The 23,203-nt window shown below is 40.9% G+C and overlaps 1 protein-coding gene across 1 annotated transcript in view; it reads right to left on the reverse strand.

The window, feature by feature from the left end:
• The window catches only part of LVRN (laeverin), a gene marked incomplete at its 5' end in the record, with an annotated part of 75,828 nt that overhangs the window by 37,145 nt on the left and 15,480 nt on the right, over positions 1 to 23,203 (reverse strand). Inside the window, 5 exons of the mRNA XM_080679826.1 lie at positions 6,579 to 6,692; positions 8,556 to 8,710; positions 14,814 to 14,940; positions 18,055 to 18,191; positions 18,817 to 18,959. Coding sequence (XP_080535952.1) covers positions 6,579 to 6,692; positions 8,556 to 8,710; positions 14,814 to 14,940; positions 18,055 to 18,191; positions 18,817 to 18,959 — 676 coding nt within the window. The remainder of the gene's footprint in view (positions 1 to 6,578; positions 6,693 to 8,555; positions 8,711 to 14,813; positions 14,941 to 18,054; positions 18,192 to 18,816; positions 18,960 to 23,203) is intronic.

Here is a 23,203-nt window from a genome sequence, read left to right on the forward strand (position 1 = left end):
GTTAGAGAAGGAGAGGAAACTGAGTAAGGAATAGAAAACCTGTTTGAAGAAATAATGACAGAAAACTTCCCTGATATAGGGAAGAAAAAAACCACACAAATCCAAGAATCTCACAGAGTCCCAAGCAAAATGAACCCCAAAAGACCGACGTCAAGGCACATTATAATTAAATTGGCAAACACCAACAACAAAGTAAGAATCTTAAAAGTGGCCAGAAAGAGACAGAAAGTTAACTACAAAAGAAAATCAGTGACTGATTTCTCAACAGAAACACATCAGGCCAGAAGGGAATGGAATGAAATATACAAAGTCATGCAAAGGAAGGGTCTGAATCCAAGAATACTGTACCCAGCAAGGCTATCAATCAAAATTGAGGGTAAAATCAGGAGCTTCACAGACAAAAAGGACTAAGGGAGTTTATTACCACCAAATGCAAGAAATGCTAAAGGGTCTGATGTAAAAAAAAAGAAATAGGAAGCAAAGAAGGAACACAGGGATAAAGAATAAAAATGGCAACAAATAAGTACCTATCAATAATAACTTTAAATGTAAATGGATTAAATGCCCCAATCAAAAGACATAGGGTAACGGACTGTATAAGAAAACATGATCCATATATCTGTTGTTTACAAGAAACCCACCTCAGAAAAAAAGACGCACACAGACTGAGGGTGAAGGGATGGAAAAAGGTTTTTCAGGTGAATGGAAATGAAAAAAAAAAAAGCTGGGGTAGCAATACTTATATCTGACAAATTAGATCTCAAAGTGAAGGACATAAAAAGAGATAAGGAAAGCCATTTCATAATACTAAAGGGAGCAATCCAACAAGAAGAAATTACTCTGGTAAACATATATGCACCCAATTCAGGAGCACCCAAATACATAAAAAAACTCCTGGAGGATATCAAGGGAGAGATTGACAGCAATACAATCATAGTAGGAGACTTTAATACCCCACTATCACCATTAGACAAATCCTCTAAACAAAAATTCAGCAAAGAAACATTAATCCTAAATGACTCACTAGACCAGATGGAATTAATTGACATCTTCAGAACATTTCACCCCAAAGTCACAGAATATACATTCTTCTCAAGTGCACATGGGTCATTTTCAAAGATAGACCATATATTGGGTCACAGGCAAAGTCTCTTCAAATTCAAGAAGATAGAAATCATATCAAGTATCTTCTCATATCACAGTGGCATAAAACTGGAAATCAAGTACAATAAAAACAATCCAAAAAAATCAAACACATGGAGACTAAATAGCATGCTATTAAACAATGACTGGGTTACCAGAGAGATCAAAGAAGAAATAAAAAACATCATGGCAACAAACAACAATGAAAACACAACAATTCAAAATCTATGGGACACAGCGAAAGCAATCTTGAGAGGGAAGTTCATAGCTCTACAAGCCTACTGCAAAAAAGAAGAAACAATTGTAATAAATTACCTAACCCTACAACTCAAAGAGTTAGAAAGAAAGCAACAAGAAAAGCCCAGTGTAAGCTGAAGGAAGGAAATAATAAAGATCACAGCGGAGATAAACGACATAGAGACCAAAAAACAAAACAAAACAAAACAAAACAAAAAAACACGCAAAAAACAAAAGATCAACAAAACCAAGAGCTGGTTCTTTGAAAGGATAAACAAGATTGATGAACCTCTACCCAGGCTCACCAAGAAGCAAAGAGAGAGGACCCAAATAAACAAAATCAGAAATGAAAGAGGAGAAATAACAAAAGACCCCACCGAAATATAAAGGATTGTTAAAAAATACTATGAACAACTCTATTCCAACAAACTGGACAACTTGGAGGAAATGGACATATTCCTAGAAAAATACAACCTTCCAAAACTCAATCAGGAAGAATCTAAATATCTCAATAGGCCAATAACTATGGAAGAAATTGAAGCAGTCATCAAAAAGCTTCCAGCAAACAAAAGCCCAGGGCCAGACGGCTTCACAGAGGAGTTTTACCAAACATTCAAAGAAGAACTAAAACCCATCCTCCACAGACTATTCCAAAAAATTCAAGAGGAAGGAACACTTCCAAGCTCATTTGATGAAGCCACCATCACCCTAATACCAAAACCAGATAAAGACAACACAATGAAAGAGAATTACAGGCCAATATCCCTCATAAACGTAGATGCCAAAATCCTCAACAAAATTCTAGCAAATCAGATCCAGCAGTACATCAGAAAGATCATACACCATGACCAAGTAGGATTTATCCCAGGAATGCAAGGATGGTACAATATCCGCAAATCAATAAACGTGATACATCACATAAACAAATTGAGAGGTAAAAATCACATAGTCATATCAATTGATGCAGAAAAAGCATTTGACAAAATCCAACACCCTTTCTTGATAAAAACTCTCAGCAAGGTGGGAGTAGAAGGATGATACCTCAACATAATAAAAGCCATATATGAAAAACCCACAGCCAACATCATACTCAATCGGCAAAACCTAAAACCATTTCCCCTAAGAACAGGAACAAGACAGGGATGCCCACTCTCACCACTCCTGTTCAACATAGTACTGGAAGTATTAGCCATTGCAATTAGACAAGAAGAAGAAATAAAAGGCATCCAAATTGGAAAAGAAGAAGTAAAGCTGTCCTTATTTGCAGATGACATGATATTGTACATAAAAAACCTGAAGCACTCCATCAAAAAACTATTAGATTTAATAAATGAATTTGGTAATGTAGCAGGATACAAAATTAACGCCAAGAAATCTATGGCATTTCTGTACACCAATAGTGAACTTACAGAAAGAGAGACTAAAAAAGCAATCCCATTTATAATCGTACCAAAAAAATTAAGATACCTAGGAATAAACTTAACTAAGGAGGTAAAAGACCTATATGCTGAAAACTACAGGACACTGAAAAAAGAGATAGAGGAAGACATAAACAGATGGAAGAACATACCATGTTCATGGATTGGGAGAATCAACATTATTAAAATGTCCATACTACCCAAAGCAATCTATAGATTCAATGCACTCCCCATTAAAATACCAACAGCATATTTCACAGACCTAGAAAGAACTCTCCAAAATTTCATCTGGAATAAAAAAAAGACCCCAAATAGCCACAGCAATCCTGAAAAAGAAGAACAAAGTAGGTGGGATCTCAATACCAGATTTGAAGCTGTATTACAAGGCCACTGTTCCCAAAACAGCCTGGTACTGGCACAAGAACAGACATATAGACCAATGGAATAGAATAGAGAACCCAGATATACACCCAAACCACTATGATCAATTAATATTTGACAAAGGAGTCATGAACATACAATGGAGTCAAGACAGTCTCTTCAATAAATGGTGTTGGGAAAATTGGACTGACACATGCAAAAAAATGAAACTAGATCACCAAGTTACACCATACACAAAAATAAACTCAAAATGGATAAAGTACTAAAACATAAGACGGGAAACCATAAAAATAATACAGGAATCCACAGGCAGCAAAATCTCAGACATATGCCAAAAGAACTTTTTCACTGATAATGCCCCTAGGGCAATGGAAGCCAAAGAGAAAATAAACAAATGGGACTACATCAAAATAAAAAGCTTTTTCACAGCAAAAGAAACCATCAACAAAACAACAAGAAACCCCACTGTATGGAAGAACATATTTGCAAATGTTATCACTGATAAAGGTTTAATCTCCAACATCTACAGGCAGCTTATACAACTTAATAAAAGGAAGATAAATGATCCAATAAAAAAATGGGCAACAGACCTAAATAGAATCTTTTCGAAAGAAGACAGAAGGAGGGCCAAGAGACACATGAAAACATGCTCAAAGTCACTAATTATCCGAGAGATGCAAATCAAAACGACAATGCGATACCATCTCACACCTGTCAGAATGGCTATCATCAACAAATCAACAAACGACAAGTGTTGGCGAGGATGCAGAGAAAAAGGAACCCTCGTGCACTGCTGGTGGGAATGCAGACTGGTGCAGCCACTGTGGAGAACAGTATGGAGTTTCCTCAAAAAACTGAAAATGGAACTCCCATTTGACCCAGTAATCCCACTCCTAGGAATATATCCTAAGAAACCAGAAACACCAATCAGAAAGGATATATGCACCCCTATGTTCATAGCAGCACAATTCACCATAGCTAATATTTGGAAACAGCCTAAATGCCCATCAGCAGATGAGTGGATTAGAAACGTATGGTACATCTACACAATGGATTACTACGCTGATATAAAAAAGAAGGAATTCTTACCATTTGCAGCAGCATGAATGGACCTGGAGAGCATTATGTTAAGTGAAATAAGCCAGGCAATGAAAGAAAAATACCACATGATCTCACTCATTTATGGAAAGTAAAGAACATTATAACGTGATGAACAAAAAGATAGATACAGAGGCAGTAGAGCACCAAACAGACTGTCAAATTACAGTGGGAAGGCTGGGGACTGTTGGGGAGGGGGAAAAAGAGATCAACCCAAAGGATTTGTGTGCATGCATATAAGCACAACCAATGGACACAAGACACTGTAGAGGTGGGATGAGGGCATGCGACAGGGCGTAGGGGAGGCTGGGGGAAGGTCAATGGGGAAAAAAAAGGAGATATATGTACTACTATATGTAATACTTTAAACAATAAAAAAAATAAGTTAAAAAATAAAAATATAACTTAGAGTTGAAATCATCAGAATTGCATACCCATAAATTTATCATTTTTTCCATATTACTAGTTACTCAAAACTGCAAAATAATATGAGCTATAATATATAAACATCAGCTATATAATATGTACTAGAGTCCCTGTGCACAAAATTCATGCACTGGAAGTTGGGTGGTCCCTCAGCCCATCCTGCACCCACTCTCAGTTCAGGACCCCTTGGGGGATGTCCACCCTCACAATCCAGGATCCCTCACTCCTTACCTCCCGCTTGCTCGCTCCTTACTGCTTGGCTCGCTGCTCCTTAGTGCTGCCATGGAGGTGGGAGAGGCTCCTGCCACCGTTGCTGTGCTTGCCAGCCATGAGCCAGCTTCTAGCTGAGCAGCGCTCCCCCTGTGGGAGCACACTGACCACCAGGGGGCAGCTCCTGCGTTGAGCATCTGCTCCCTGGTGGTCAGTGTTCATCATAGCAACTGGTCGTTCTGGTCTTTCCACCTTAACAGTCGCTTAGGCTTTTATTATATGGACTAGAGGCCTGGTGCACGAAATTCGTGCACGGGGCAGGGGAGGGTTGTCCCTCAGTCCAGCCTGCACCCTCTCCAACCTGGGACCCCTCAAGGGATGTCCAACTGCCTGGTGGGATCGGGCCTAAACGGGTGGTTGGACATCCCTCTCACAATCCAGGACTGCTGGCTCCCAACCGCTCACCTGCCTCCGCCTGATTGCCCCTAACCGCTTCTGCCTGCCAGCCTGATCACCCCCTAACCACTCCCCTGCCAGCCTGTTCGATGCCTAACTGCTCCCCGGCCGCCCAATTGCCCCTAACTGCCCTCCCCTGCTGGCCTGGTCACCCCTAACTGCCCTCCCCTGCTGTCCTGGTCACCCCTAATTGCCCTCCCCTGCAGGCCTGGTCACCCCTAATTGCCCTCCCCTGCAGGCCTGGTCCCCCCCAACTGCCCTCCTCTGCTGGCCCGGTCACCCCTAACTGCCCTCCCTGCTGGCCTAATTGCCCATAACTGGCCTCCCCTGCAGGCCTGGTCCCCCCAACTTCCCTCCCCTGCAGGCCTGGTCCTCCCCAACTTCCCTCCCCTGCAGGCCCGGTCCTCCCCAGCTTCCCTCCCCTGCAGGCCCGGGTCCCCCCTAACCGCCCTCCCTTGCTGGCCTGGTCTGCCCACAACTGCCCTCCTCTGCCGACCTGGTCACCCCCAACTGCCCTCCTCTGCTGGCCTGGTCACCCCTAACTGCCCACAACTGCCCTCCCCTGCAGGCCATCTTGTGGCGCCATCTTGTGTCCACATGGGGGCAGCCATCTTTGACCACATGGGGGCAGCCATCTTGTGTGTTGGAGTGATGGTCAATTTGCATATTACTCTTTTATTAGATAGGATTATATATTATATCAACTATATTATGTGAAATTATATGTACTATTTTAAATATATAATATAGCATATTACTTATCATTAAAGTCCTAGACCACTGATTACAACTGCTTTAAAATTATACACATATACCTTAGATAGGAATAAGTGAAAATAACCTGAAATCAAATAATAGGAATAGATTACACACATATATCTTATAAGGTTATATAATAATATGTTAGACAACCTTTAAAAATCTTGTTTTCAAAAATAATTAATGATTTGTGGAAATGCTTTTGATATCATTTGAAGTTAAAAAAAGGCATTATACATTTCTGTGTAATTCCCACTTTTATGAATATTTACAATAAATAAGCCTAGGAAAAGAAAACACATTAAAAAGATAACACTGATCATCTCTGGTATTACAGATAATGTAGTATTACTTATATTTTTTTATGTTTTACACATTTTCAACAATAACTTTTGCATTACTTTTATAAGTAGAAAAATATATATAAATAAATTTGACAGACATACTTACTCCTGGGAGTTTAGGATTGAAATAATTAACTACTCCAAACTCAAAATGAGATGCGAAACCTTCATTGAGCCAGATATTGTTCCACCAACTCATGGTAACCAAGTTTCCAAACCACTTTTGAAGATGGAAAAGAAAAGAGTTGTCTTAAATTTAATTTAGGTAATATTTCTTGAAATTGCATGTTAAATAAATGTAGAATCAAAGACAAACTTCATTTGCTATCAATAAAACAGGATTCCAAAAAAACATGTTGTTTTAACATGAAAAATATTAGTCATGCATTCATTTCCCTGAAATAATTATTTCACATTCAAAGTTTGAAAGCAATTTTTGTTTTAAAACTGTGATGTTCAAAAATAATGAAAGCCAGAGTAGCATTTCTTAAACTGTCCACTTTGCCCATAAGTTAAATAAAGCAGAAGTTCTAAATGATCACTTAATATCTACTAATTACAGCATCTTATACAGCAGGATTCGGCTGTAAGCAGTTATGTTTTAAAAATATGATTTGATCTGTGCTCTGTACATATCACTCAAGTAATCATGTTCTGCAAAATGGTACCGCTATAATTATTTTCTATTTGAGCTTAATAGAAAGTGTCAAACAGATGATGAATAGAATCAGGAAAGAAAAACACAATAACTTCCAAAACCAACAAATCCACACCCTAGTATTTAACCAAATTATTAGAACAGCTGTGATGTGCTAAGAGTTAGCCTGTATTCCAAAACAATGTGTCACTTAGGATATAATAAAAAATGACACCTTGGGTGACTAATCAAAACTTGTGGAAGTGTGTGTTGAGTGTGTAACAGGGTGTTTGTTATTCAATCCCAGTAAATCACTTTCCCAAAATTTCTTATGGAACCATATAACAAAATAATTTCATAGTTTAGTTATTTCTTTCTTGACTGGCTTGTATTAATGGAGCCAAGGTCAAAAGACACATATGAAAATTTCCATCAAACCAAATTTCCATCAAACTAAGCTTCTCCAACCACAACATGAAAGTATATAGTTCTAATGAAATGAACTTTGTTTATACCAGTTTTGTGGATGCATCTCGAGGATTAATTATCACTCATCTCACTGACATTAATATATTGTATATATCCCTTTAACCTCTCTTCCCCCCCCCGCCCCGCCCCAAAAAAGAGTAACAATCTACTGATGAAATGTGGATATCTTTCCGTGACCTTTTATGATGTACCTTATTTTGAGATGGCATGAAAACAAATAATCATAGTTCTGCTTGGCTTATTTTCCTGAAGGGAACTTTTTGGAGCAAGTTAATCCTTGGATGTAAATACCTAACCCTCCAAGGGACTGTAAGGTCTCATCACTGTGATCCATCAACAACTGTTCAGATCTACCCAGGATCTGATTACATAGAGCCTCCCTTGTTTTTCTCATTATATATATATATATATATATATATATATATATATATATATATATATATATATATATATTTTTTTTTTTTTTTAGAGAGGGCAGAAAGGACAGGAGAAGGAGAGAGAAACATTTATCAGCTGCCTCCTGCATGCCTCCTACTGGGGATTGAGCCCACAACCCGGACATGTACCCCTACTGGGGATCAAACCTGCAACCTCTAGCTGCATGAGAAGACATTCAACTAACTGAACCACACTGGCCATGGCTCCCATTTTATTTTTTAAATATTTTCTTTTTTAGAGAGAGGGGAAGGAAAAGGGAGAGAGAAACATCTATGTGAGAGTGAGACATCGATTGAATGCCTTCTGCATGCCCACTACCAGGGATAGGCTGCAACCCAACCAACTGACCCATACTGGCCAGGGCTCTCATTGTCCCATTTTTGGAATAAATTTTTAAAAATTTGGTGTATGGCAGGTGTTGCTGTTTTTCTCTTTTCCTTTTTTTTTTTTTTGCTATTTTTGGTAGAGCAGCTGGAAAACACCTTCATGGGAAATAAGAGAAAACATTTTACCACGTGCCTGATGCCCGACCTCGTGGGAGACAATGTGGGAGATCACCGTCTTTTTTTCTGTTAGTTGATCATCTGGTTTCAGCAACAATAATGACTCATCAAATATCATTAGTCCCCAATTTTCCATTGCACGGTTGTCAAAAGTAGGCAAGGCAATAATATCTAAATGGAATTCAATGGAGGAAACAATAGAATCATCTTTCAAAAAATTTGAGATTTCCAGTTATAAATATCTCAAAGTTAAATCATATAAGTACTGAAAAAATACAAGTAAATAGGTATAATCTGAGAGTAGACTTTAAAGACAAAAACCAAAGACAGAAGCCAGAAAATAAATTGTTTTGATTATATAAACACCAAATACAGCAGGTTCTCGGGTTACGTCGGTGATTCGTTCCTATGGCATGACGTAACACGATTTTCACTGTAAGTCAGAACCCACCTATATAAGCACCTACGTCACTCACATGGAGTACATACACAGCAGTAATGAAGTGAAACAGTAAAAAAAAATTAAAAGAAAGATAACAATCCCTGACCTTTACTTGTGGTAAATAAATAATAAAAAAAACATAAAGCACATATGTACATACATCGAAATGATGAAACTTATTTTTTTTATAAATAAACTAGTGGCTTGGTGCACAAAATTTGCACACATTAAGAGGGGATTAATTAGAGGAAATATTTTAATATTTTTATTTGCCCTTTCTCTATAATAGAAGTGTCAGAGATGAAAGAAAATTAGTAAAATGTATAGGAAAATCTTCCTCCTGTCAGAGTCTAGGGCAGCCATGGGCAAACTACAGCCCGCGGGCCGAATCCGGCCCGTTTGGCTGTTCTATCGGGCTAGCGGAGCCGAAAAAGCGGAGGGTTCTCTTGCTCTCCCCTCCGCTCCTTTACTTTGAAATTATACTAGTTCACACAAACACTCCATTCATGCTTTTGTTCCGGCCCTCAGGTCCAGTTTAAGAACCCATTGTGGCCCTCGAGTCAAAAAGTTTGCCCACCCCTGGTCTAGGGTGTGCCTCGGGACCCAGACTCAAGTCCCTGCCCACCCGGGGTGCCTCAAAATCACTCGAGACCCAGATCCAGCCAGCTCCACCCCCATTGGGCGAGATACAAACTCGACCAGCCCCACCCTTGTCAAGCCCCACTGGGCGGGGAGCGCAGCCTCAGGTCCCCTGGCCTGGCACCAGGGTGAGGGGTGTGGACTAAGGTCCCTCAGACCGGCACCAGGGTGGGCAATGTGGTCTGAGGTCCCCCAGCCTGGGGCAGGGGGAGCAGCCTGAGGTTCCCTGGCCTGGTGCTGGAGCAGGGGGCACAGCCTCAGGAACCCTGGCCTGGCGCCAGGGCAGGGGGTGCGGCCTGAGGTCCCCCCGTCAAGCCCTTCTGGGTGGGGGGGTGCAGCCTGAGGTCCCCTGTCAAGCCCCACTGGGCAGGGGGGCACAGCCTCAGGTCCCCTGCCACGGCCCAGCACCACGCAGCCTCAGGTCCCTGCTGATTGCTCATTATGGGAACTAGGCCTCCACTGTGGGTGCAGCCATCTTGTGTTATGAAAACCTCGCCTCCGCTGTGGGCACAGCCATCTTGTGTTATGGAAACCCCGCCTCCATTGTGGGCGACGCCATCTTTGTGACGGCATGATGGTCAATTTGCATATTCCCCTTTATTAGATAGGATGGGAGATGGCGACGTAACCACAAAATGACATACATCGAGTCCGACGTAACCTGAGGACTGCCTGTACTTTTTTTTTTTTTTAAATATATTTTATTGATTTTTTACAGAGAGGAAGGAAGAGGGATAGAGAGTTAGAAACATCGACGAGAGAGAAACATCGATCAGTTGCCTCTTGCACACCTCCTACTGGGGATGTGCCCGCAACCAAGTTACGTGCCCTTGACCGGAATCGAACCCGGGACCCTTCAGTCCACAGGCCGACGCTCTATCCACTGAGCCAAACTGGTTTTGGCCTGCCTGTACTTTTAATGAAGGACTTGTATCCAAAATATACAAAGATCTCTTAAATATCAACAATAAGCAAATAAACAACTTTATAAATCTGGCAAAAGATCAAAACAGACACGTCACTAAGAATATATACAAATGAAAAGTAAGCATATGAAAAGAAGCTCAACATCATATGTCATTAGGAAATTGCAAATTAAAACAATAATGAAACAAAAACAACGAGATACCACTACACACCCATTAGGATGGCTAAAATCCAAAACACAACACCAAATGCTGGAGGAGATTTGGAACAACAGAAACTCTCATTATTGCTGGTGGGAATGCAAAATGGTACAGTCACTTTGGGAAAAAGTTTGGTGGTTTCTGATAAAGCTAAACATAGGCTGACCATACAGTCTAGCAACTGAGCTTCTAGGTATTTACCCCAAATAATTGAAAATTTATGCCCATACAAAAACTTGCACACACATGTTTATTGCCTTTTTTTTTTTTTTAAATATATTTTATTGATTTTCTACAGAGAGGAAAGGAGAGGGATAGAAAGTTAGAAACATCGATGAGAGAGAAACATCAATCAGCTGCCTCCTGCACACCTCCCACTGGAGATGTGCCCGCAACCAAGGTACATGCCCTTGACCGGAATCGAACCCGGGACCCTTCAGTCCGCAGGCCGACGCTCTATCCGCTGAGCCAAACCGGTTTCGGCTGTTTATTGCCTCTTTATTCGTAATTGCCCAAAATGGGAAGCAATCAAGATGTCCTTCAAAGGCCAATGGATAAACAAACTGTTGGACATCCATACAATAGTGTATTATCCTATCTAATAAAAGAGTAATATGCAAATTGACTGTCACTCCAAGACACAAGATGGCCGCCCTCATGGGGTCAAAGATGGCTGCCCCCATGTGGACACAAGATGGCCACCACAAGATGGCCTGCAGGGGAGGGCAGTTGGGGGAGACTAGGTCAGCAGGGGAGGACAGTTGCAGGGGGAACAAGCCTGCAGGGGAGGGCAGTTGGGGGGAACCAGGCCTGCAGTGGAGGACAGTTGGGGGGGACCAGGCCTGCAGTGGAGGACAGTTGGGGGGAACCCAGGCCTGCAGGGAGGGCATTTGGGGGTGACCAGGCCAGCAGAGGAGGACAGTTGGGGGAGACCAGGCCAGAAGGGGAGGGCAGTTGGGGGAGACCAGGCCAGCAGGGGAGGGCAGTTGTGGGCGATCAGACAAGCAGGGAGGGCAGTTAGGGGTGACCGGGCCGGCAGAGGAGGGCAGTTGGGGGGGGATCAGGTCAGCAGGGAGGGCAGTTGGGGGGGAACAGGCTAGCAGGGGAGGGCAGTTGTGGGCGATCAGGCCAGTAGGGTGGGCAGTTAGAGGTGACCAGGCCGGCAGAGGAGGGCAGTTGGGGGAGACCAGGTCTGCAGGGGAGGGCAGTTGTGGGCAATCAGGCCATCAGGGAGGGCAGTTAGGGGTGACTGGGCCAGCAGAGGAGGGCAGTTGGAGGAGACCAGGCCAGCAGGGGAGGGCAGTTAGGGGTGACCAGGTCGGCAGGGAAGGGCAGTTAGGGGCAATCAGGCCGGCCAGGGAGCAGTTAGGCGTCTATCAGGCTGGCAGGGGAGTGGTTAGGGGGTGATCAGGCTGGCAGGCAGAAGTGGTTAGGGGCAATCAGGCAGAGGCAGGCGAGTGGTTGGGAGCCAGCAGTTCTGGATTGTGAGAGGGATGTCCCAGACTGGAGAGGGTGCAGGCTGGGCTGAGGGACACTGCCCCCCTCCCATGCACGAATTTCATGCACCGGGCCTCTAGTTTAGTTATAAAAAGAAATGATCTATCAAGCTATGAAAATTCATGAAGAAACTGTAAATGTATATCACTAAGTAAAGGAAGCCAGTCTAAAAAACCTACACATGGTATAATTCCAACTACATATCATTACAGGAAAGGTAAAACTATAGAGACAATAAAAAGATCAGTGGTTTTCAGGGACTTGGGGGGAGGGGACAGGATGAATAGGTGGAGCACAATGGATTTTTATGGTAGAAAAACTATTCAGAATGATACTAAAATGGTGCTTACATATGTTATACATTTCTCAAAACTCATAGAACTGTGCAACACAAAGTGAACCCTAATGTAAACTATGGACTTTAGTTAATAATAATGTATCAATGTTGCTTCATCAATTATAATAAATGTACCACACTAATGCAAGATATTAATAGCAGAAACTGGGGGCAGAGTGGAGAGGAGGAAGAAGAGGTATATGGGAACTCTCTAAAAAATAAAGTCTATTTAAAATTAAACATTTAGTTCACCATAAACAAATTTGAAAGGCAAACTGAGAAAAGTATATATCACAACTAGACAATATTTTTTTAGTAAAAAATTCTGACAAATAAAAAAATATGAATAATTCACTAAAGAAATAATTCAAATAGCCAATAATCTTATTTAAAATGTTCAACTTCTTTACTTATCAAAAACAAAGATTAAAATAATGGTATAACTTAATCTTCTAAATGTATGAGAAGCTTACTAATTAGTACTGGTTAGCATTAGTATTAATAATTAGTTACAGGAAAACTGGCACATGGCTTGCTCGTGAGGTGTCTTTCGGAAGCAATCCAGCAAAATGCTTCATAATCTTGAAATGTTCCTACCCTTTGACTAAATCATTCAACTTTTGGAATCTATACTAAGGCAAATAGCCCATATATTTGTAAACATTTTCTTACAAGGATTTTCTTTAGTGTCCTGAAAGTAGTCCCCCCAAAGTGGTAGAAGCGGTCCACATATTCAACTGAGGAGTAAATAAAGTAGTTTGTCAAGTTGAATATGTAGGTATTCTATGTCTTTAAAATGACAATAAAAAATAGCCTGGCTGGTGTGGCTCAATGGTTGAACGTTAACCCATGAACCAGGAGGTCACAGTTCGATTTCCAGTCAGGGTATATGCCAGGGTTGTGGGCTCAATCCCCAGTAGGGGACATGCAGGAGGCACCCAGTCAATGATACTCTCTCATTGTTAATATTTCTATCTCTCGCTCCCTCTCTCTTTCTCTCTCTGAAATCAATAATAGACATATTTTTTAAAATGACAACAAAAAAGAATATTTAGTTATCTGGATCATGTCGATACATTTTAAAAAAAGCAATTTTCAAAGAACAACTCTATGTTGTCATTTTGTTAAAAACATAGAAGCAAACAGAAAGACAGAGATCCAGACTGACAGGCACTGGGATATACCCAAATGTCGGCCATGGTTACATCTGTGTGGTAGCATTGCAGGAGATTTTTCTTCTTTTTTATGTGTGTGTGCTTTTCTGTATTTTTCCAAGTTTTCTGCAGTGTTATCATTTATTACTTTTGTAACTAGAAGAACAATAAAAGTTTTTTTTCATTTTTCTTTTGCTACTAGAAGAAATCTCATTCATAAAATCCATGCTACATCTGTACAGTGAATGTTCTATGCTGGGCTAAATTCAATAATTTAAGTTGGCCTTACACAAGGTTGAAGTTGACAGTGTGTAGTAAAGTGTGTACCCAGGTCACTTCATAGCCTCCACAGATAACGCTCTATTATCTTGGATCAAACTTACTTGCCTTAGCCTTAAGTTTCCCATTCTTCTAACCTTCCCTTTCCTTCACCCACTCCCATCCCACCCACCAATGCATGACAAAGGAACAAAATACATTTACATGATACCCTCACTCTAGAGAGGAAAAAAAACAAAAAAACTTTGAACAACTTTCTAAGCTGAGTGGCTCTCTAAGGACATACTGCATAGATCTATGAGAAATAAAATGTTTACATATTTCCTCAAGAATCATATTCACACATGATTCCAATTTTATATAGCAACAATTCACAGATGGGACTCTTAAATCCTAACCCAATAACTCAAAACTAAAGAATATTTTTTTAAACCAACAAAACCTTACTAAAGGGAACTGGAGTGACTCATGCAGGCCTGCTAAAAGAATCCAGAGCATTGCATTGCGCACTTGCATTATGAGAGAAAAATACAGGATGCAAGAGAGAAGGCAAGGTCTGGAGGATGTGAGGCTGCTAGCGAAGGATCCAAAGCCTGAGAGCTCCTTGCAAACCTGCTGGGCACAGGGCACCACAGGGAGAAAGAGCAGACAGGCCCCCATGTTTTCGGGAGCGGATGGAACTAACTCCAAAACAGCAGCTAAATGGTGACAGTGGGTCCTTGGAAGCTCATCTGGCTACAACCTCATCCCAGAGCCCCATAAAAGGAAAACAACTGCATCGGAAGGGCAGATGACTCACCTGTTTTTGGAAGAGGGTAACTAATATTAAATAAATCTTCCAGAAAAGAGAAGATGGGGCCTGTGATGTTCAAAGCAAAGTCTGCATTTCCATTTGCAATGGCATCTTTCCGGGCCCAGATGTGTATCTAAACAAAAACAATTGAGCAGTGATTTGAAAAAGCAGTATTGGAAAGTGGCAGCCTGTTTGCTCCAATTCCCTGATACTCTAGAGCCAAAGTCACACTGTTTCACAAGAAGCTACATAACAAAACATTTAAATGCATATGCATGCTGAGAAAGGCCCAGAAGGCTCTTCTGTGGGTTGTGAACAGTGGCTCCCCCCAAAAGTGTGTTATTTCAGTCTTTTGCAATAACATGTATAACTATTGTAACCCCAAAACAATCTGTGCCTCCCCCCACGGAAAATGTAGCTTCTATGTTAGAGAGTAAATGGGTACCGTGGGCCCTTATTTCCTGGTTCTAGACATATTTCCAATGTTCCAAAAAAGAATTGTGTAGTTAGTGAGGGTTATACAGTATGGTACACATTAAACAAATTTGAATCGTGCCAACTTAAAATGGTTTGTTAATGAAAACAGTAATAGTCCCATTCTTACTTTCAAAACTTAGAATACGGTTAATTTCCCTGATTTTAAAGAGTTAATCAGAAGTTTTATGATTTTATAGTTGTTGAAGCAAGTAAATTATATTCTCTGTTTATATATATAGTAGGTAAAAAGAAATCCCTGGCATGTTTTATTAGTTTAATGTAACCATGTTGTTTGGGCACTTGGAATTTATTTGCATAATTTTGGTGACTACTGTAATTTGCTGTTGTTTTAACATTCATTATAATTTTAATATGAGATTCTTTTATACCCCAAAACAATGCCATCTAAACACTTTTAAGGGAGTTGCTAGTGTTAATGTTGAAGAACATGTATGAAACTCAATAACCCTGAAACGAAAAGCAGAGGGAGAAGGGGAATTAAAATAATTGTCCTGGTGTGAGTACAGTTAATTTGAGAAAGATCTCTCTGCAAAACATTAGGGAAAATGCTAAGGAAATGAAAAACAGCACAACAATATTTGCAAATTACTGCACTTCAAGAACACATTCACCTTACTTTGCTTTAATTTCTGCTAGAAAAATGTGTCTTGAAGCACGTAAATTTTGAATTATGTGAGACCTTCAGGAATGCTCCCCTTTCACAGAATGTAGCCACCTGCTTTTGAAGCCTTCTGCACTGATCCCCTGACTCCTTCCAACCTTCCCCTTGCTTCAGAGGTCTCATTATCCTCGGAAAAAGGGGCCCAGGACTGAGGCCTACTTCTACAATAAACTTATCCTCCCCAACTCTAGTTCTAATTTTTGCATCAACAGAAAGACTACTAAACCAAAGCCCACACTACTGAGTGGAAAGAACAATCTCCTCTCCCCACATTCAAGATAATGAATGCATTTTAATTCATTTAATTATTTGGAAAATAATGGCAATAACAATTAAAGTCTCTATGTTAATTTTTTGTTTATAGAACTCCTCCCATTCTATAAGCCAAGAGGCAGGCGAATAATGGAGATTTCTAGCTGGGTGCGATGGGTGAGTGGCCCCAGTAGAGCAGCAAGGAGCACTTGAAGATGTAGCCATAAAGTTCCTTCAAAACCACAGCTAGTCCACCAATGTGTTCTTGTGGCCCTCCTGATACACAGCCAGCCTCAGCATCTAAGAGAGATAAATGTCTTTGCACATATCCATGTGTGCTAAATTTTACTTAAAATGTTATCTCCAACCTTGATTCTGTGTTTTCTATGTTTATCCTCATGCCACACATCAATCACATTTTCAATTTCACTAAGTTTTCTCCGACTTGATGAGTAATTTTTATACAATCTTGGCATTTTTCTAAGAGTACATTCTAGTTCTCCTGTAGAGTATACAGGACTCCTTCATTATAGCACTTAGCCTTAGCCAATTGCAACATTCCACTGATAAACGCATCCCAAATTTCAACTTTCTGGCTGACAACATTACTTTCTTAGGCATGTTCCATTTCCTTTTTGCTTCTATGGCAGCTGGCTTTCTTTTCAGGGGGGTCTTTCATTAAGAAACAGATTTGATGCTTTTGTGAGAATCTTTCCCTGTGCAGTAGCATTGAGAGCAACAAGCCACTTGAGATGTGGATGCTGACAGAGGGCCTTGGGTCACTCGTGCAGACACAAAGCATGTGCTTTCAAATCGTGCCTGAGTATATTGATGAATATAGATGTCATGAAGATCTGACGTGGCCAACGTTATATCTGTGAACATCAAGGATTTACCAGTGATTATTCAATCTGGAAAATCAAGCAGGAGCCAAGAGCGGAGGGAGATAAAGAGCCGCTGTTTGCATCCAGCACAGTATTTCCAATTCATCCTTAGTTAGGAGTGCAGGAGGAGTAACTATGAGTGATTCTCCCCCTCTGATGACTTGGCTCATCTACAGCTTCCTTGTCTCCACAAGTAGGAGACAAAGTATGAACCCAAGAGAGAGCCTCCGCCAGCTGTTGGGCCCAATCTTCCTCAGCCCAATGAAGTCAGTCTGACCAGAAAGAACCAGGACTACAGCAGTGGCCTTATTGCCTCCACACTTCAGCATAGAGAGTGAACCAGTATACAAAGTACTGGGTACTTTCCAAAAGGATTATTACGTCATGAGGATATAATTGGGAGAAAACTAGGTATTTCAGGACAGAGAACCTATTTTATACAAATCTGGGGAAGTATTACGAGCCGCAGAGCTGAGGAAGCCAGCAGCCCTGCTTCTCAGCAGGGATGGTACGTAACCTACATGCTCCACCTCAGCCACAGCGCTGTTCCCGGCTGGGTCATGCTCACGCCACACTGAGCATCACCCAGCTTCAAGGCTAAGTTACAGGGAGGTAAGCAACCTGAGCTTCCAGGCGCTAGTACGTAAGTTCTCCCTTTTCTCCCTTGTCCTCTGAAAGGCAGCAACAGCCTGGGAAGAGGAGGCTCCGAACTTGCCTTGAGTGGACTTAGTGTGTGGCCTTCCATGGAAACCCCTCCACAGAGCTATAGCGAGGATTATGTTTCATTCCTCAAAGCCACACTAAGAACTTTCAAAGGACTTGGAAAAAGTTGGAGTGAGTAACAGGAGGGGATGATGGGATGTGTAGCCATGCTCCCAGATGCAGAAAGAGCGGATGAACACTCGGCAGCCAGTACAAGGATACCCTTACCCGGAGACACTTCCTTACTCACCTCCTTGCCCCTCTCAGTTCTGCTGACATGGTCATAGTCACATATAGCAAATGCAGCTAAATAAGTTGGCATGCGGGGGGTGGTGTGAAAGGTGGTAACTGTCCATTTGCTTCCATTCACATCTTTTTCAGACTGACCTGGAGAAATTTATTTTAGTCCAAAATCACCATAAACCTAAGTAACAATATCTACCTTTAAATTAATTTGTCAACTTGACTGTCACCTGGCTACTTCTTCCCAACTGTGTCCCACAGTCCAGCAGTTTGGATTTCTCTAACCCTAACTTATCAAAACCACATTGGGAAGATCTAAGGACAGCATCTTAGTCCTGAATTAGTATGTTGAGAAATTGGTCTTGACTGAGGGCCACAACCATGAGCACTCTAAGTTAGGCCCCATGTACAGACTAGACATTGGGTGGTGAGCACACAATGCAATAAACAGATGATGCATTATAAAACTGTATACCTAAAATTTATATAATGTTATTAACCAACGTTACCCCAATACATTTAATTTTAAAAAAGAAACAGGATTTATTATCTCCAAAATGTGGGTGCCGCCACATACCCCATGTGACTGGTCTCCCTAACTATAATACACTACGAGCATATTGCATAGAAAAGCTATTGATTTAAAAGCTATTACAGAGATAAGTAGATATATCACATATATTATATATATATATATATATATATATATATATATATATATATTTATAGAGAGAGAGAGAGAGAGAGAGAGAAAGGAAACATTACTTACGTAGCTTTGGCATGTTGGAGAGAGCCACATAACTCGGATGATGAATAATTGTAATATTAAAAGTTGCTTTCAGAGCTGGTTCATCAAAACAAGGGAAAACATTCCTGGCAAATGTTGGTTCCATCTGAGATGCTAACAGGGCCCTAAAATACATTTTGGGGGGAAATCTATTTATTTTTATCTCAAACCAGTGGGAGAAAAAAACTACTGAGGTATTATGGCTTATAATTATATACAGGAAGGAGCTAGAATGTTTTCCCCTCATTTCCCTTGCTGCCCTCCCCATAACACACACACTGAAATTCTCACAAGAACAAAAATACAGAAGAACTATTTAATTTTCAACCACAAAATAATATTTACTTCATTACATCATATGCCTTTAAAACCTTTTATAAACAAAATAGGAACAAAAATAACAAATATGCAATCCCAGGCTTTTGAAAACCAAGTACTTTTTAAAATCAGATTATTGCTTTGAGAATGGTCTATTGCTTTTATCTTCCATTGAAATGCAAATCAGCTGAAGCATGTCTATATTTTTATCTTTTGCTCACATGTTCCCTTTTCTTCCTGGCTGAAAACATACAAAATGTTTTATTTTGAACATTCTTGAGGGGTAAACAATGTAAGTAAATGCTTAAACAAAACAACCTGCATTTTACTTTTTGAATTATCCTATATCTGGATAATTCAAATCCCTTACTGCTCCTTCCCCCAATCTCCATGAAAAACTACCAAAAAGTGACATTATCTCACTGTGCATTAGTGATTTATAGGGAAAAGCTTAGGGACAAGAGTACCCTGAGCAAATAAGGGTCACCCTTGTGAAAACTGCCTGAGTCTAACAGGTGGGTCCTAGCAAACAACCTTTTCCTCAGAATAGATCTGCAGTCTCATTGTCCCATTTTCCCAGACTCCTGACCTGGCATCCTATCTATATATATAAAAGGCTAAGTGACCATCCAACTGTCCGACCACCCAACTGGTTGGTACTTATGATGCACACTGACCACCAGGGGCCGACGCTCAACACAGGAGCTGCCGAGCTGCGGTGACTTGGCAGCAGTGGTTCTCGGATGACGCACCCCAGAACCAGAGAAGAGGGAGCCCCATTTCTCGCAGGGCCCATGCAATTCCACCTTAGGTTGTAGGTTATGTTGTTGCTGGGGCACTGTTGGCCCTGAGTCTGATTTACTATTAAAATAATTTGTATTTTAATTTTATAATACTATATTATATATACTATTTTGACATGTAATTTTTGCAGTAATGTAATTACCACATGAATCTTTCTTCTAATTAATTTCCTTTCTTTTTTTTTAATAAATCTTTATTGTTCAGATTATTACAATTGTTCCTCTTTTTTTTCCCCATAGCTCCCCTCCATGCAGTTCCCACCACACCCTCTGCCCTTACCCCCACCCCCACTGTCCTCATCCATAGGTGTACGATTTTTGTCCAGTCTCTTCCCGCACCCCCCACATCCCTTTCCTCCCAAGAATTGTCAGTCCACTCACTTTCTATGCCCCTGATTCTATTGTATTCACCAGTTTATTCTGTTCATCAGATTTTTTTTATTCATTTGATTTTTAGATTCACTTGTTGATATGTATTTGTTGTTCATAATTTTTATTTTTACCTTTTTCTTCTTTTTCCTCTTCTTAAAAAATACCTTTCAGCACTTCATATAATACTGGTTTGGTGGTGATGAACTCTTTTAGCTTTTTCTTATCTGTGAAGCTCTTTATCTGCCTTCAATTCTGAATGATAGCTTTGCTGGGTAGAGTAATCTTGGTTGTAGATTCTTGCTATTCATCACTTTGAATATTTCTTGCCACTCCCGTCTGGCCTGCATAGTTTCTGTTGAGAAATCAGCTGACAGTTGTATGGGTACTCCCTTGTAGGTAACTAACTGTTTTTCTCTTGCTCCTTTAAAATTCTCTGTCTTTTGCTCTTGGCATTTTAATTATGATGTGTCTTGGTGTGGTCCTCTTTGGATTCCTTTTGTTTGGGGTTCTCTGCACTTTCTGGACTTGTAAGTCTATTTCTTTCACCAGGTGGGGGAAGTTTTCAGTCATTATTTCTTCAAATAGGTTTTCAGTATCTTGCTCTCTCTCTTCTTCTGGCACCCCCATAATTTGGATGTTGGTATGCTTGAAGTTGTCCCAGAGGCTCCTTACACTATCTTCATATTTTTGGATTTTTTTTCTTTTTGCTTTTCTGGTTGGGTGTTTTTTGCTTCTTTGTATTTCAAATCTTTGACTTGATTCTTGTGATCCTCTAGTCTGCTGTTGGATCTCTGTATATTATTTTTTATTTCAGTCAGTGTATGTTTAATTTCTAGTTGGTCCTTTTTCATATCCTCCAGGGTCTCACTAAATTTATTGGTCTTTTCTAGAAAATTCTTGAAAAACCTTATAACCGTGGTTTTGAACTCTATATCCAGTCATTTGCTTTCCTCCATTTCTTTCATTTGTGATCTGTTTCTTTGTCTCACATTTTGGCTGCTTCCCTGAGTTGATAGAGTGGCTTTGTGTGCTAGGTGTCCTATAGGGCCCAGTGGCTCAGCCTCCCAATTACCTGAGGTGGACACTCTTGGTGCACCCCTTTGTGGGCTGTGTGCACAGTCTTATTGTAGTTAAGCCTTGATTGTTGTTGGTGTCACTGGGAGGAATTGACCACCAGGCCAATTGGCTGTGAGGATCAGCTGTGTCTATGCTGGGAGAACTTCTGTGCTGGAGACACCCTTATGAGACAAGTCTTGCAAAAGCCTCTGCGCACAGCTTGGATGGGGCGGAGTCTCAGGGCAGAGCAGACAGCAATGGCTTCCCGTCAGCCCTGCCTTAAGAGGCCCCTGTGTCTCAGTGTCCCATGGTAATCACTGCAAGCACCTCTGAGAGAAAGCCGCCCTCGAGTTTCACCCACTGTCAGACAGTCCAGTTTCTCCCCGCATGAGTCTGGGTCCCCAGAGTCTCACCCGGAACTGGAGTTCAGTGCTGTCAGGAGCTTTTGTCTCCCTCCCGATTGAGAAAGCCAGCTGTGTGCTCAGTTGCCAGCCCTCTCCACATGCACGCCTCGGTACCTCTGCCTTCTGCAGCTCCTCTGAGTCTCAGTGTGCTTTTCTCTTTCCTTCTAGTTGTAGAATTTCCACTCAGCCAGCCTTCCTGTGGTTCTGGATGATGTCCGTTTTGTCTTTTAGTTGTAGTTTTGAAATTGTTGTGCAAGGCAGCAGTTTAGGTGTTTACCTATGCTGCCATCTTGGTTTCTCCCTAATTAATTTCCTTTCAATATGCACGAATCCGTGCACTGGCCTACTAGTTTTTAGATAACAATCGTGGAGACTATATTCCTTTTCTCTCCTCAGGTCCTGAGACCAACTGTCTCTGGCATTTACTCTTCTTCAGGCCCTATTCTTATGTAAATGAGACATGAATTAAACAAAGGTATCTTGAGAGAGCATGGCCTATCTGTCACCTGCCTCTGTGGATTCCTCCTGTAGTGGTAAGGCCCCTGCTCACATAGAAATTCAAAAAAAAGTTGGCATGTTCAAAAGCTTCTCACAGTCAATTAATTTGATGAATTCATAACCTCACTGTGACAAAAAATACAGTTTTCAAAAAATATATATATTTCATTGATTTTTTACAGAGAGGAAAGGAGAGGGATAGAGAGTTAGAAACTTGGATGAGAAAGAAACATTGATCAGCTGCCTCCTGCACACCCCCTACTGGGGATGTGCCTGCAACCAAGGTACATGCCCTTGATTGGAATTGAACCTGGGACCCTTCAGTCCACAGGCCAATGCTCTATCCACTGAGCCAAACCAGTTAGGGCCAAAAATACAATTTTTAACAAGCCTATTTTGCCCTACTTGCTTTTCCCCACTTTATTATACTCTTGCTAGCATGGAATGGAATTAGGCCTATGGGCTCTGACACTAGCAACTTCAACTACAAGACTACGCTCCATCTACTATCCAACTGAGCAGTCCTGAACAAGTCCCATGTTCTTGTTGAGCCTCAGTTTCCCCATCTAAAAAAATGACAAAACTACCTATCTTTTATTGTTGTTTGAGCTTTCATAGTATTAGTAACTAAATTTACCAACAAATGATCTTTGAATTATTCTATATTCCTTCCAATCTCACAAATTGTTCTTGCTATAAACGAACTACAGAAGAATTCAAGGAGGAATAATTTGTAGGGTAGTGGTGGGGGGCTGGAAATCACTAATTACTAATGTATTTTAAAAGGTTCCAGAGGTTACAGTTGACCACAAGCTGAATATGAACCATGTCTGTCTCCCCAACAAATTTTAAACTACCAGAAGTTAAGAGTTAAGTATTTTTTCTTCTGTATCTTTTACAGTACTTGGCAAAATGGTG

Source organism: Plecotus auritus, assembly GCF_963455305.1.
Source record: "Plecotus auritus genome assembly, chromosome: 7".
Taxonomy (NCBI): domain Eukaryota; kingdom Metazoa; phylum Chordata; class Mammalia; order Chiroptera; family Vespertilionidae; genus Plecotus; species Plecotus auritus.